This window comes from Microcaecilia unicolor, chromosome 10 (assembly GCF_901765095.1).
Source record: "Microcaecilia unicolor chromosome 10, aMicUni1.1, whole genome shotgun sequence".
In the NCBI taxonomy this organism is placed as follows: Eukaryota; Metazoa; Chordata; class Amphibia; order Gymnophiona; family Siphonopidae; genus Microcaecilia; species Microcaecilia unicolor.
This window is the reverse complement of record NC_044040.1, coordinates 144,183,253-144,197,018: the sequence shown is the minus strand read 5'-3', so window position 1 is coordinate 144,197,018 and position 13,766 is coordinate 144,183,253. Positions and strand designations below refer to the sequence as shown.

At 41.8% G+C, this 13,766-nt stretch overlaps 1 protein-coding gene across 1 annotated transcript in view; it reads right to left on the bottom strand.

Moving 5' to 3' along the window:
- Positions 1-5,961, bottom strand: part of SNORC (secondary ossification center associated regulator of chondrocyte maturation) — a 91,621-nt gene extending 85,660 nt beyond the window's left edge. The window contains exon 1 of the mRNA XM_030216416.1: positions 5,730-5,961. Within this exon, the coding sequence (XP_030072276.1) occupies positions 5,730-5,802 (73 nt within the window). The 5' untranslated portion in view covers positions 5,803-5,961. The remainder of the gene's footprint in view (positions 1-5,729) is intronic.
- Positions 5,962-13,766: the final 7,805 nt, after the last annotated feature.

Below are 13,766 nucleotides of genomic sequence, written 5' to 3'. Positions count from 1 at the left end.
TAATCCCTCTGGCAAACAAGACCTAATACTTGGTGGCAAAACCCTTGTTGGCAAGCACAGCGGTCAGACGTCTTCTGTAGTTGATGATGAGGTTTGCACACATGTCAGGAGGAATTTTGGTCCACTCCTCTTTGCAGATCATCTCTAAATCATTAAGAGTTCTGGGCTGTCGCTTGGCAACTCGCATCTTCAGCTCCCTCCATAAGTTTTCAATGGGATTAAGGTCTGGTGACTGGCTAGGCCACTCCATGACCCTAATGTGCTTCTTCCTGAGCCACTCCTTTGTTGCCTTGGCTGTATGTTTTGGGTCATTGTCGTGCTGGAAGACCCAGCCACGACCCATTTTTAAGGCCCTGGCGGAGGGAAGGAGGTTGTCACTCAGAATTGTACGGTACATGGCCCCATCCATTCTCCCATTGATGCGGTGAAGTAGTCCTGTGCCCTTAGCAGAGAAACACCCCCAAAACATAACATTTCCACCTCCATGCTTGACAGTGGGGACGGTGTTCTTTGGGTCATAGGCAGCATTTCTCTTCCTCCAAACACGGCGAGTTGAGTTCATGCCAAAGAGCTCAATTTTTGTCTCATCTGACCACAGCACCTTCTCCCAATCACTCTCGGCATCATCCAGGTGTTCACTGGCAAACTTCAGACGGGCCGTCACATGTGCCTTCCGGAGCAGGGGGACCTTGCGGGCACTGCAGGATTGCAATCCGTTATGTCGTAATGTGTTACCAATGGTTTTCGTGGTGACAGTGGTCCCAGCTGCCTTGAGATCATTGACAAGTTCCCCCCTTGTAGTTGTAGGCTGATTTCTAACCTTCCTCATGATCAAGGATACCCCACGAGGTGAGATTTTGCGTGGAGCCCCAGATCTTTGTCGATTGACAGTCATTTTGTACTTCTTCCATTTTCTTACTATGGCACCAACAGTTGTCTCCTTCTCACCCAGCGTCTTACTGATGGTTTTGTAGCCCATTCCAGCCTTGTGCAGGTGTATGATCTTGTCCCTGACATCCTTAGACAGCTCCTTGCTCTTGGCCATTTTGTAGAGGATAGAGTCTGACTGATTCACTGAGTCTGTGGACAGGTGTCTTTCATACAGGTGACCATTGCCGACAGCTGTCTGTCATGCAGGTAACGAGTTGATTTGGAGCATCTACCTGGTCTGTAGGGGCCAGATCTCTTACTGGTTGGTGGGGGATCAAATACTTATTTCCCTCTGCAGAATGCAAATAAATTCATATACTTTCCACAATGTGATTTTCCGGATTTAATTTGTGATGTGCTATCTCTCACTGTTACCAATAACCTACCCTTCAATTATGGGCTGCTCATGTCTTTGTCAGTGGGCAAACTTACAAAATCAGCAAGGGATCAAATACTTATTTCCACCACTGTAAGTAATTTCAAACTCCAGGCCAATCAGAACCCAGAACAACATTTGAAAATAGCTGGCTACATCACTGCAGGCACTTCCTCTTTCTCTGTGTTAACTAAAGAAGGAAAGGTCAGTTCTCTGTAACAGCTTTAAGCATAAACATGCACCACCTGCTGCCCAAACTACAGAAATATGTTGCAAGAAAATTTGAAAGCAATTATCACAGGCTTAAAACACACTGTTCTTTCACAGTAAGCAATATTGTTGAAGGCTGTCTGGTAAGGTTTGCCTCTTTGCAGATACCACCAAAATTTGCAATACTGTAGATACCCCCCCCCCCCCCCTTTTGATGATGTGGATAACATGAAGAAGGACTTAGTGAAGCTAGAGGAATGTCTGGAATTTGGCAGCTTAGATTTTAATGCTAAAAAATGCAGGGTCATGCATTTGGGATGCAAAAAGTCAAAGGTGCAGTACAGTTTAGAGGGTGAAGAACTTTTGTGCATGAAAGAGGAGTGGGATTTGGGTGTGATCATATGCGATGATCTTAAGGTGGTCAAACAGGTAGAAAAGGTGACAGTGAAAGCTAGGATGCTTGGGGGTGTATAGGGAAAGGAATGACCAGTAGGAAAAAGGAGGTGATGATTCCCCTGTCTGGTGAGAACTCATTTAGAATACTGTGTACAATTCTGGAGACCGCACCTTCAAAAAGATATAAACAGGATGGAGTCGATCCAGAAGGCAGCTACTAAATGCTCAGTGCTTTTCATCATAAAGCATATGGGGCCAGACTTAAAGATCTCAATTTGTATTCTGTGGAAGAAAGCTGAGAGAGAGGAGATATGATCGAGACATTTAAATACTTACGCAGCATAAATGCACAGAAGGAGTCTTTCAATTGAAAGGAAGCTCTGGAACGAGGGAGTATAGGAGGAAGGTGAAAAGGGGAAAAACTCAGAAGTAAGGTGAAGAAAAGGGCAGGGTAGCCTCCCAGTGGAAGTGGTGATGAAAACAGTATCTGAATTCAAGAATGCTTGGGACAAGTACATAGGATCTCTAAGGGAGTGGTAGGGAGAGCAGATGACATGGATGGGCAGATTGGATAGGCCATATGGTCTTTATCTGCCTACATTCTTCTATGTTTCTATGAACATCCACACTCAGCCCAAGCACTATCCAGATAGTGCTGAGTGGTCCATAAGAATTTTCAGTGGCACTATGGGAGTAATTCTATAACACAGACACTAACATGTGCTGATTGCATGTGTGTTTAGTTAACCCCTGGATTCTATATATGGTGCCCAAATCTGGGCGCTGAAATTTGAACATGGATTGAAGGTGTGTTGAAATTAATTAGCTAACAATCCATTAACTAAAGGAAAGCTAAAGTGACTTCAGAATTGTATGTTACAATGTGCTAATCACGATGTAGTTTTTGGAAACAAATTTTGATAAAATTGAAAAAACAGAAGAAAATTTGAAGAAAGTGCTATATGTTAAGCCATAAACATTGATTGAATTAAAAGTATGTGGAGGTTTTTTGACCTATGATAATACCGGAGTCTGATATGTGCCAGCACTATGATATAATACTTGCTGCCGTGCCTAGACTTTTGAGGTCTTTTTCCTCCATTAATTATATTTAGCACTTTAAATGTCACGATGTGAATGAAGGGTTTTCAGCCAAGTTAAGTACTTTTCAGCTTAAACATTTACCCCCCCCCCCCCCCCCCCGATTCTATATAGGCCACTCAAATTTGGGCTTGCAGGGCAAATGCATGCACAAAGGAATTAGCTAATGAGTTGTTAACAATTATTGCTGTTAATTGACACTAATTTGGACTTACGCAGGCATCTGCTTACTCACTATTCTATAACATTTTGCACCCAAAGTGGCTCGAGCCAGTGCCGTAGCGAGGGTGGCTGACACCCGGGGTGGGTCACCGCTGCGCACTCCCCCACCCCCGGGTGCAGCACAGCGCACCCCCCTCGGCGCCCCCCCGGAGCGCATTTTTAATTCATTTAAAAGCAAGAGGTGGGCAGGAGGGCCAATCCGCCTCCGAGTCCATGTCGCTGGGAGCTGCATTGGCTCCGTTGGTTCCTTGCTCTCTCGGCCCCGGAACAGGAAGTAACCTGTTCCGTTCCTGTTCCGGGGCAGAGGGAGCAAGGAACCAACGAAGCGGACACCCCCCCCAGCGGCGTGCACCCGGGGCGGACCACCCCACCACCCCCCTTCCTACGCCACTGGCTCGAGCACAATCCCAAAAGGGGTGTGGCCATGGGAGGGGTATGGGTGTTCCAAAACTTTAGGCACAGTGTTAGAGAACATCAGGGTTGCTCACCCAACTTGTACACCAGGTTTCATCAGGCATAAGTCCTGGCACTCAAAGTTGGGCATGAGAATCCACTCTAAGCGCTATTCTATAAAAGGTGCTCAGCCCAGAGCACCCTTTATAGAATAGTGCTTAGAGTGGATTTTTCCCGGCACTTAATTTTGAGTGCCATTTAACTGATTCTGGCTCTTAGTGACTGCTGCTAACTGGGTAAGTGCTTTGGATATCAGGCTGAAAATCTTTCATCGAGTGATGAGCATTAGTCAGTATGGATTTGGATCATTAGACTACCTTCAAAATGTAGGTGCATGTAAAATCAACTTAAGACACCTTGGTTAATTTGTGTAGGTTCAAAATTTCTTTATTAAAAAAATGTGTAAAATAAAAAAGTAAATAATAATAATAAAACCAAAATTCATAAAAGGGAAAAAGAATCAAACACTGAACTGAAACTTTTTGCCCTTTACACATCCCTACTTTTGTCCCTTCTGCACATCACAGCAGTTTACATTTTACAATTTTAAAAGCTTTGCCTTGTTCAATGGCATATTACTTTTGCAATATTTAGACATTAGCAATGCAAATCTGAGCCAGCATGGTGGCTCATTGAGTGTGCTGCATACTGCCATGGGGATAGTTCCCACTTTGAATCACAAGTTAGTTCTTCTAGCTTTGCTGCATTAATTAAAAAAAAAAAAAACTCATGGCCAGAATTAGGGCCAGTGATGACAGGCTTCTAAAATGAGCCCTTCAGTACTGCTAACATTCAAGTCACAGCCATGACTAGACTACATATGTTGGGGGAAAGAACAATACAAAATAGGAGAACAGTCCCCAGTTTTTTTTGCAAATGAAGGCTCATGGCTCCATGATCTCAGCCCTGGTCCCAATTCAGCTGAAATTGTAGAGATGAGAAGGAATTGTCAGATCAAAGAGAGAAAAAATTCTAATAAATCTTATGACACTGAGAATTGACGCATTCATTCCATATCAAAGATCTAACTGTGCAGGGCTAGTGCAAGAGAATTGGGCACCTAGGCATACCTTCAGCCTAACCCCTTCCCCCCAATGTTTTGATTCCTAGCCCATCAGCTTCCACTCTGAGATTTTGATAATTAAACATTAAACATTTTTTCTTATAAACACACATAATTGGACAGCATACTGTAAAATATTAAACCTTGTTTTAAAGGTAAAAGTAGGTGCTGATGTCAAATTGTCAAAAGCAATACTGTCCCTAATTCTAACCCTATAACACAATAAAAGAATATATGCCTTACAGAGAGGCACCCAGGTTCCCACTGAAGCTGTTCAGAATAGCAAGTATTGTCTATGTATATTCACCAGTTCTTATTCTTCCCTTCCATCAACCAAACGAAAAAAAAAAAAAAAGGCAGCACTGAAGGGATAAAATACTATTAATCCAAATGAGCTGCCACTGCACAATGTAACCAGAGAAGTTCAGTAAGCCCATGTTCTTCTCAGGATCTTCTGACCAGATGGGAGGATTATTCAGAATGAATAATTACAACAAAGTATGAAACAAAGGGGCAAGAGGAGGGGGAGGGGTACATATGGCAACAGATGGGAGTAAGAGTTGAAGTAATGTTGAGATATATTAAATGTTCTCTTCATCCCTCATCTTGGGTTCAATCATTAATCACTTTTCTGATTAATGTGAAGAGATCCATTGTCTCTCTCTTCCCCTAGTGGTTAGAGCAGTTGGTTGAGAACCAGGGAAGTCAAATCCTACTACTGCTCCTTGAGATCTTCGGCATGTCAGTTACCACTCCGTTGCCTCAGATAAAAACTTAGATTGCAAGTTCTCAAGGGCCAGGAAAACATCTACTGTATCTGATTGTAGTTTGCCTTGACCTACTGAGATGTGCACTGTGCTTCAATCAAAATAAACCTGTGGCAAACTGCATTTCAAGCAGAACAGCAACAGACATAAGAAAGTTACTTTTAAAGGCTCTCATTTGGATACTAAATAAAGTGGAAAAGATAATAGTTACCTGTCAGCACCGCAGAGACCAGGACCCCAAAGAGTGTCAGCAGGATCAGGCGAACAAACCTTAAGTGAGACATGCTTCCTTAGGATAAGACAGGGTGTGAATGTGCAAAAAGCAGGCAAAGGGAATTTGTGGATGAAGGATTACGGCATGAGAAGGCAAAAGATAGAGTGAGAGATGCAGGGCCTCAAGAGCTTCCAACATACAAAGGAGACGTTGTCCAGTCTGCTGGAAATCTCTCTTGATGAGGTAGCCAGAACACACACTCAGACTCCTTATCCCTGACATATACCTCCTACAGCCAGGGAACTGCACCTCCTACTAAAATTCTCCCCCCCCCCCCCCCCCCCACCTTCCCAAAAGAAAAAACAGTCTCAAATACTAAGTACACATGCACAGGCTAACATTTTGGCTTGTTGAAATCAAAATATGGAAACTGAGTCAATATATAGCAAAAAGACACAGGCTTCTATTTAAAATGGGTGATTTGTACACAACACGGCCCAGCATTATGAGCCTAATTTCATAACAGAATGCCTGTGTAAGAAGTCGGAAAAAGTGCAAATTGTAAGCCTATTTTTTTAAAGTAATATAGGTGCTTATATGCCTTTCTAAAATAGGTTCACATTCCAATGCACTCATTTACATCTGCTCCGAGGTTGGTGTAAATATGCACGTGTGTTTTAAATGTGCACCTTCATATTTTATAAAATACCCAACTCTCTCTCTGCTCTACCAAAACTATACCCCTGGCTTACATTCCACATGTATTATTTTTGCATGCGTGTATATTGGCACAATTTTATAAAAATAATTTTCTGCACACAAAATAGGCTTTACACAAGGACAAATACTCCCCTCTCATCATTTGTCATTTCCTTTCACAACTTTAAGCATATAACTGAACTCGAATATGAGGAGCCATCTTAAGCCAAATGAAGATCCATCAAACCCAGCATCCTTTCTCAAACAGTGGCCAGGTCACAAGTACTCAGCAGAATCCAAAAATGTAGACCATTTCCAACTTAAGAGATGCTATACTAGGTCACACTAAAAATCCATCAAGCCCAAAATCCTGTTGCAAGCAGCTGTTATTCTACCCATCCAAGTTTTTGAGATTAGCCCCCCTGTTTAGTAAGCCACACTAGCAGCTGCCTTGCAAAAATGCCAACACAGCCCATTCACTTTGAATGGGCTGTGTCGGCATTGCCGCATGTCTTAGAAAACGGGGGGGGGGGGGGTAAAGTTTAGTTACAATAATTTTGACTCATCAAATGCAATTCAAACTCCTAGATATTTCAAACTTTCTTTTACTAGCTTAATAGAATAATTGTTTCAAAGTGTTTGGATTTACTGTTATGAGTATGTCATATTTAAGGCCTCTGTAGCCTTGAACCTTAGCTATCTGTTCAAAGATGCATTTCCTGTCTTTGCCTCGGAGACAGGAGTAGACTTCTGGAGCTCTCCTGGAGGGTGGACCCTTGAGAAATTTTCCCTCCCCCAGGCAGAACCCCAGGCAAGAAAAGCTCTAGCTACTAAATAAGTATTAGACATAATAAACGTTTATTCAAATAGTCAAATAAGCCAATCAATAATTATTGAAATATCAACAGATAAAATTACTACTACAACTACTACTATTTAGCATTTCTATAGCGCTACAAGGCATACGCAGCGATGCACAAACAAAATCCCAATAGAGCATAATATGTAGCAAATAAAAATAGAGTTTTCCCTGGGAGCTGTCAATATGTTCCCCTGCTAGTGTAGGCACATTAAGGCTCGCCATTCTCAGGTCTGTTTCCTCTTAAATACTTTTTTCTTCCTTTCTTCATTATCTTAATTATAATTACCCTTCCTACCTAATGAATATGCATCTTTCCATAATATTCTATTTCCTATTATGGTGAACCATATTCCAGCATGTTCTATCATCTTCCAGCTTCTATCATTTATTCCCTCAATTCTTTGACAGTTTAAAGCCTGTCGTATAAAGTATGTCTTCACTAGATAATGGGTTGACCTATGTGCTTGTTATGCTAGCCCCCCTCCACCCTCTTGCTGAGCCTATAATTTCACCCACACCCACTTACTTCTCCTTCTAATTGTTTATCTGGATACTGCAGGTGTCCTTAGTCATTGGAATCTCTGGCTCTTAGTTGCTGCCAAGCAACTTATCACAAGTTAGCATAAGTTAGCATAGGTCAAATGTCAAACCATGGCCTTAGAAGGGTAGTTTTGAGAAAAAGCAGATTTATAGCTCTCTTGCAACTATTAAGTCTGCTCCCAGCTCAAGAAAAGCAAAATAGCTATATTAAAATAAAAACTAGAAATATGTATGGTTTGCACCTTCTCATGGCCTCTGTGATATACAAAGACAAATTTAAGCTTTTAATATTCACAAGGCAATAGTAAGTCTAGAAGTCATGTCCATAATGCTGACATTCTTTACTTTTCCTCAATACAAAATTACAATAGTGTGTGAGGAAAAGCCTCAAAGAGCTCCCAGATCAAATATCAATCTGTCGGAGCTAAAACAGACCAACTGGTCTTCTCTTCATCATAGGCAAAAACCCCTTTTAAGCAGCCCTAGAAAGATTTTTTCTGGGACCGCAGTAAATTTTCTGAGTTTTTTATTTTTTTGAAAATAAGAATTTTTTAGAGAAAAAGCATGTTAATTTCTGTAACATACTTAAATATAATGCAATGCACTTAGCTTTATTGCTTGGTATTCAGTATTACTACTGCTTCATGCTGCGCTGTTCCCTGTTGGGTTACCCTGAGCCTAGAAATTAACATGCTTTTTCTCTAAAAAATTCTTATCATATCACACATATCATGAAGAAACATATTCAAAATACACTAAATGTTACTTTACATCAGGGCGCACTTCCCATATATTTAGTTCTCTCTTCTGAATTTCAATGAAGGGCTTTCTTTCCTTTCCTACTTGTTGTCACTTTGTATCAGGTGTTCATCGCTGCGTGCGTCTGGTAGCGCTATACAAATGCTAATAATAATAATAAAATTCTTTTTGACGGAGAATTGTTTTAGAATCCAGTGTTAGCCCAGTGATTCCCACTTCTTCAAGGGCTCACCATGGCAACAATTCTATAGGGATGCACTTAGTGGCAATTCTATAAAGGCTTAAGGGACATTTAAGCTGTAGAGCAGAGGATTATCTTTAAAGTAGCCTTACTTACTTTCCAGGCTTTTAAAGTAAGGATGCCAGGCTACCTGTCAAATCTTACAATGCCTTACTCACCCAGTCAGCTTCTTCGCTCTTTGAATGATCACCGTCTTGTTTTTGTCAAGTCCCCAAGCTGCTCAGTTAGAAACTACAAAGAAACGTGCCTTTTATTTTCTCTCACCCTATACATGGAATAGTCTCCCTCTATCTATCAGTGGTAATTTGTCTTTCAAAACCATGGAGAGCACAGTGTGGAGTGCCTCAGGGTTCCTCATTATCACTGATTCTTTTCAATATAATGATGTCCCCACTGGCAAACTTCTTAGCCAGAGAGGGCTTCCATTCATTCATTTATGCAGATGATATTACGATCTATATCCCCTTCAGTCATGACCTCTCTAGTATCTCAAATGATATTGAACGTTGCTTGAACATCATGGACTCCTGGGCCAACTCATTTCAGCTGAAATTGAACACAGAAAAAACTCTGTCTTGTCATCTCAACTCCCTTTACTGCTTATAAGCCTACAACCCTAAACACCCCGGCTTATTCTCTCCCTATCTCAACCAGCCTTAAAATCTTATGTGTTATTCTCGATAGCCATCTTACCCTAGAAAGTCAAGTAACAGCCGTTGTAAAGAAGATGTTTTACTCCCTGTGGAAACTTAAGCGTATAAGACCCTACTTCCCGAGGGAAATATTCCACCACTTGACGCAGGCACTGGCACTAAGCCATTTGGACTATTGTAATGGATTATATGCGGGTTGTAAGGTCCAGCTTCTGAACAAACTGCAGACTGCCCAGAACACAGCGGCCAGATTGATATACAACAAAACAAAATATGATAGTGCTATGCCTCTTCACATGAAACTGCATTGGCTCCCTATGATGTCCCGCATTACCTTAAAACTTTGTACTCTAGCTCACAAGATACTCTATGGTGATGCCCCTGGTTATATGATTGGCCTCATTGATCTACCAGCCAGGAATATTAGTAGCTCATCTCGTACCGATATTAATCTTCACTATCCTAAATGCATTGGCCTTAAATATAAGATGACCTACGCGTCCAATTTCACCTATTTAAGTACGCAACTGTGGAATACATTACCAAAAGCAGTGAAAACGATACATGACATCTACAATTCAGGTGAACTTTACATAAGTACATAAGAATTGCCATACTGGGAAAGACCAAATGTCCATCAAGCCCAGCATCCTGTTTCCAACAGTGGCCAATCCAGATCACAAATACCTGGCAAGATCCCCAAAAAGTACAAAACATTTTATACTGCTTATCCCAGAAATAGTGGATTTTCCCCAAGTCCATTTAATAACAGTCTATGGACTTTTCCTTTAGGAAGCTGTCCGAACCTTTTTAAAACCCCGCTAAGCTAACTGCCTTTACCACATTCTCTGACAACGAATTCCAGAGTTTAATTACACGTTGGGTGAAGAAACATTTTCTCCGATTTGTTTTAAATTTACTACACTGTAGTTTCATCGCATGCCCCCTAGTCCTAGTATTTTTGGAAAGCGTGAACCGACGCTTCACATCCACCTGTTCCACTCCACATTATTTTATATACCTCTATCATGTCTCCCCTCAGCCGTTTGTTCTCCAAGCTGAAAAGCCCTAGCCTCCTTAGTCTTTCTTCATAGGGAAGTCGTCCCATCCCTGATATCATTGTAGTTGCCCTTCGCTGCACCTTTTCCAGTTCCACTGTATCTTTCTTGAGATGCGGTGACCAGAATTGAACACAATACTCAAGGTGCGGTCGCACCACAGAGCGATATAACAGCATTATAACATCCTCACACCTGTTTTCCATTCCTTTCCTAATAATACCCAACATTCTATTCGCTTTCCGAGCCGCAGCAGCACACTGAGCAGAAGGTTTCAGTGTATTATCGACGACGACACCCAGATCCCTTTCTTGGTCCGTAACTCCTAACGTGGAACCTTGCATGACATAGCTATAATTCGGGTTCTTTTTTCCCCACATGCATCACCTTGCACTTGCTCACATTAAACGTCATCTGCCATCTAGCCACCCAGTCTCCTAGTCTCGTAAGGTCCTTCTGTAATTTTTCACAATCCTGTCGCGCGTTAACGACTTTGAATAACTTTGTGTCATCAACAAATTTAATTACCTCGCTAGTTACTCCCATCTCTAAATCATTTATAAATATATTAAAGAGCAGCGGTCCTAGCACAGACCCCTGAGGAACCCCACTAACTACCCTTATCCATTGTGAATACTGCCCATTTAACCCCACTCTCTGTTTCCTATCCTTCAACCAGTTTTTAATCCACAATAGGACTTTTCCTCCTATCCCATGACCCTCCAATTTCCTCTGTAGCCTTTCATGAGGTACCTTGTCAAACACCTGCTCCTCTTTGTCCACATGTTTGTTTACTCCTTCAAAGAATTGAAGTAAATTGGTCAGGCAAGATTTCCCCACACAAAAGCTGTGCTGACTCGGTCTCAGTAATCCATGTCCTTGGATGTGCTCTGTAATTTTGTTTTTAATAATAGCCTCTACCATTTTCCCCGGCACCAACGTCAGACTCACCGGTCTATAATTTCCCAGATCTCCCCTGGAATCTTTTTAAAAAATGGGTGTTACGTTGGACACCCTCCAATCTTCCAGTACCACGCTTGATTTTAAGGATAAATTGCATATCACTAGCTGTAGCTCTGCAAGCTCATTTTTCAGTCTATCAGTACTCTAGGATGAATACCATCCGGTCCAGGAGATTTGCTACTCTTCAGTTTGCTGAACTGCCCCATTATGTCCTCCAGGTTTACCGTGAAGTCAGTACGTTTCTCCGACTCGTCTGCTTGAAATATAATTTCTGACACCGGTATCCCACCCAAATCTTCCTCGGTGAAGACCAAAGCAAAGAATTCATTCAATCTCTCCGCTACGTCTTTGTCTTCCTTGATCGCCCCTTTTACCCCTCGGTCATCCAGCAGCCCAACCGATTCTTTTGCCGGCTTCCTGCTTTTAATATACTGAAAAACATTTTTACTATGTTTTTTGCCTCTAATGCTATCTTTTTTTCGTAATCCCTCTTGGCCTTCTTTATCTGTGCCTTGCATTTGCTTTGACACTCCTTATGCTGCTTCTTGTTGCTTTCAGACGGTTCCTTCTTCCATTTTCTGAAGGCATTTCTTTTAGCCCTAATAGCTTCCTTCACCTCACTTTTGGAGTTCCATCTTTCTTTTCTAATTAGTGGAATATGTTTGGCCTGGGCCTCCAGGATGGTATTTTTGAACAGTGTCCATGCCTGTTGTGCAGTTTTTACCCTCTCAGTTGTCCCCCTAAGTTTTTTTTCCACCGTTCTTCTCATTTTATCATAGTCTCCTTTTTTAAAGTTAAACGCTAACGTATTTGACTTCCTGTGTATAGTTACTTCAAGGTTGATATTAAAACTGGTCATATTATGATCACTGTTATCAAGCGGCCCCAGTACCATAACATCCCTCACCAGATCATGCGCTCCACTAAGGACCAAGTCTAGAATTTTTCCTTCTCTCATCGGCTCCTGCACCAGCTGCTCCATAAAGCTGTCCTTGATTTCATCAAGGAATTGTACCTCTCTATCGTGTCCCAATGTTACATTTACCCAGTCTATATTTGGATAATTGAAATCACCCATTATTATCACATTGCCCATTTTGTTTGCGTCTCTGATTTCTTTTATCATTTCTGTGTCTACCTGCTCATCCTGGCGAGGTGGACAGTAGTACACTCCTATCACCATCCTTTTCCCTTTTATACATGGAATTTCAACCCACAATGATTCAAAGGTGTGATTTGTGTCCTGCTGAATTTGTAATCTATCTGAGTCAAGGCTCTCGTTAATATACAGTGCTACCCCTCCACCAGACCGGTCCACCCTATCTCTACGATATACTTTGTACCCTGGTATGACAGTGTCCCACTGGTTGTCCTCCTTCCACCAGGTTTCAGTAATGCCTATTATATCCAATTTTTCATTTAGTGCAATATATTCCAACTCTCCCATCTTATTTCTTAGACTCCTAGCATTTACATATAGACATTTCAGAGTATGTTTGTTGTTCCTATTTGCATATTCCTTTCTCATAAGGAATATAAGTATTTGTATAGGGATCATCCAGCTATCCCCTATATTTATTTTTTACCAAAAAACCACAAATCTTTGGCGCACCCTCCCAGACGTCCCATAGTATCGGGGCATGGATCTCTTCTGGAGCCTCTTTCCGAATATGCAGATTATCTAAAGCCCAGAGTAGAAGAAGCCAGGTCTTATGTACGTGACTACGCATATCTGCTACAGATTTTGGCAGAGACTAGCATACCTACTGATGGACCTATACTTATGGCCACCTTTGATGTTGTGGCACTGTATACTAATATCCCCCAGGATGAAGCAATAAGAACAAGAGAGGAATATCTGTCCCAGATATGTATTTCAGGGGCCAAAATACAGCTACTGAGGGATAAGTACATAAGTAATGCCACACTGGGAAAAGACCAAGGGTCCATCGAGCCAAGCATCCTGTCCACGACAGCGGCAAATCCAGGCCGAGGGCACCTGGCGAGCTTCCTTCATCTTTGAGAGTCAGTATTATCTACAAATCAAAGGAGTGGCAATGGGGGCAACTGTTGCCCCGTCTGTGGCCTGCATGTATATGTCCAACTTTGAAAATAAATTTGTGTATCCTGCCCCATTTATGAGGAAGGTCCTTTTATGGAAACGATTCATTGACGATATTTTAGTTATTTGGCAAGGATCTGAGGAGGATCTGAAACAGTTTGTGGAGTACATTAATGGAGTGGATGGCCATATGAGCT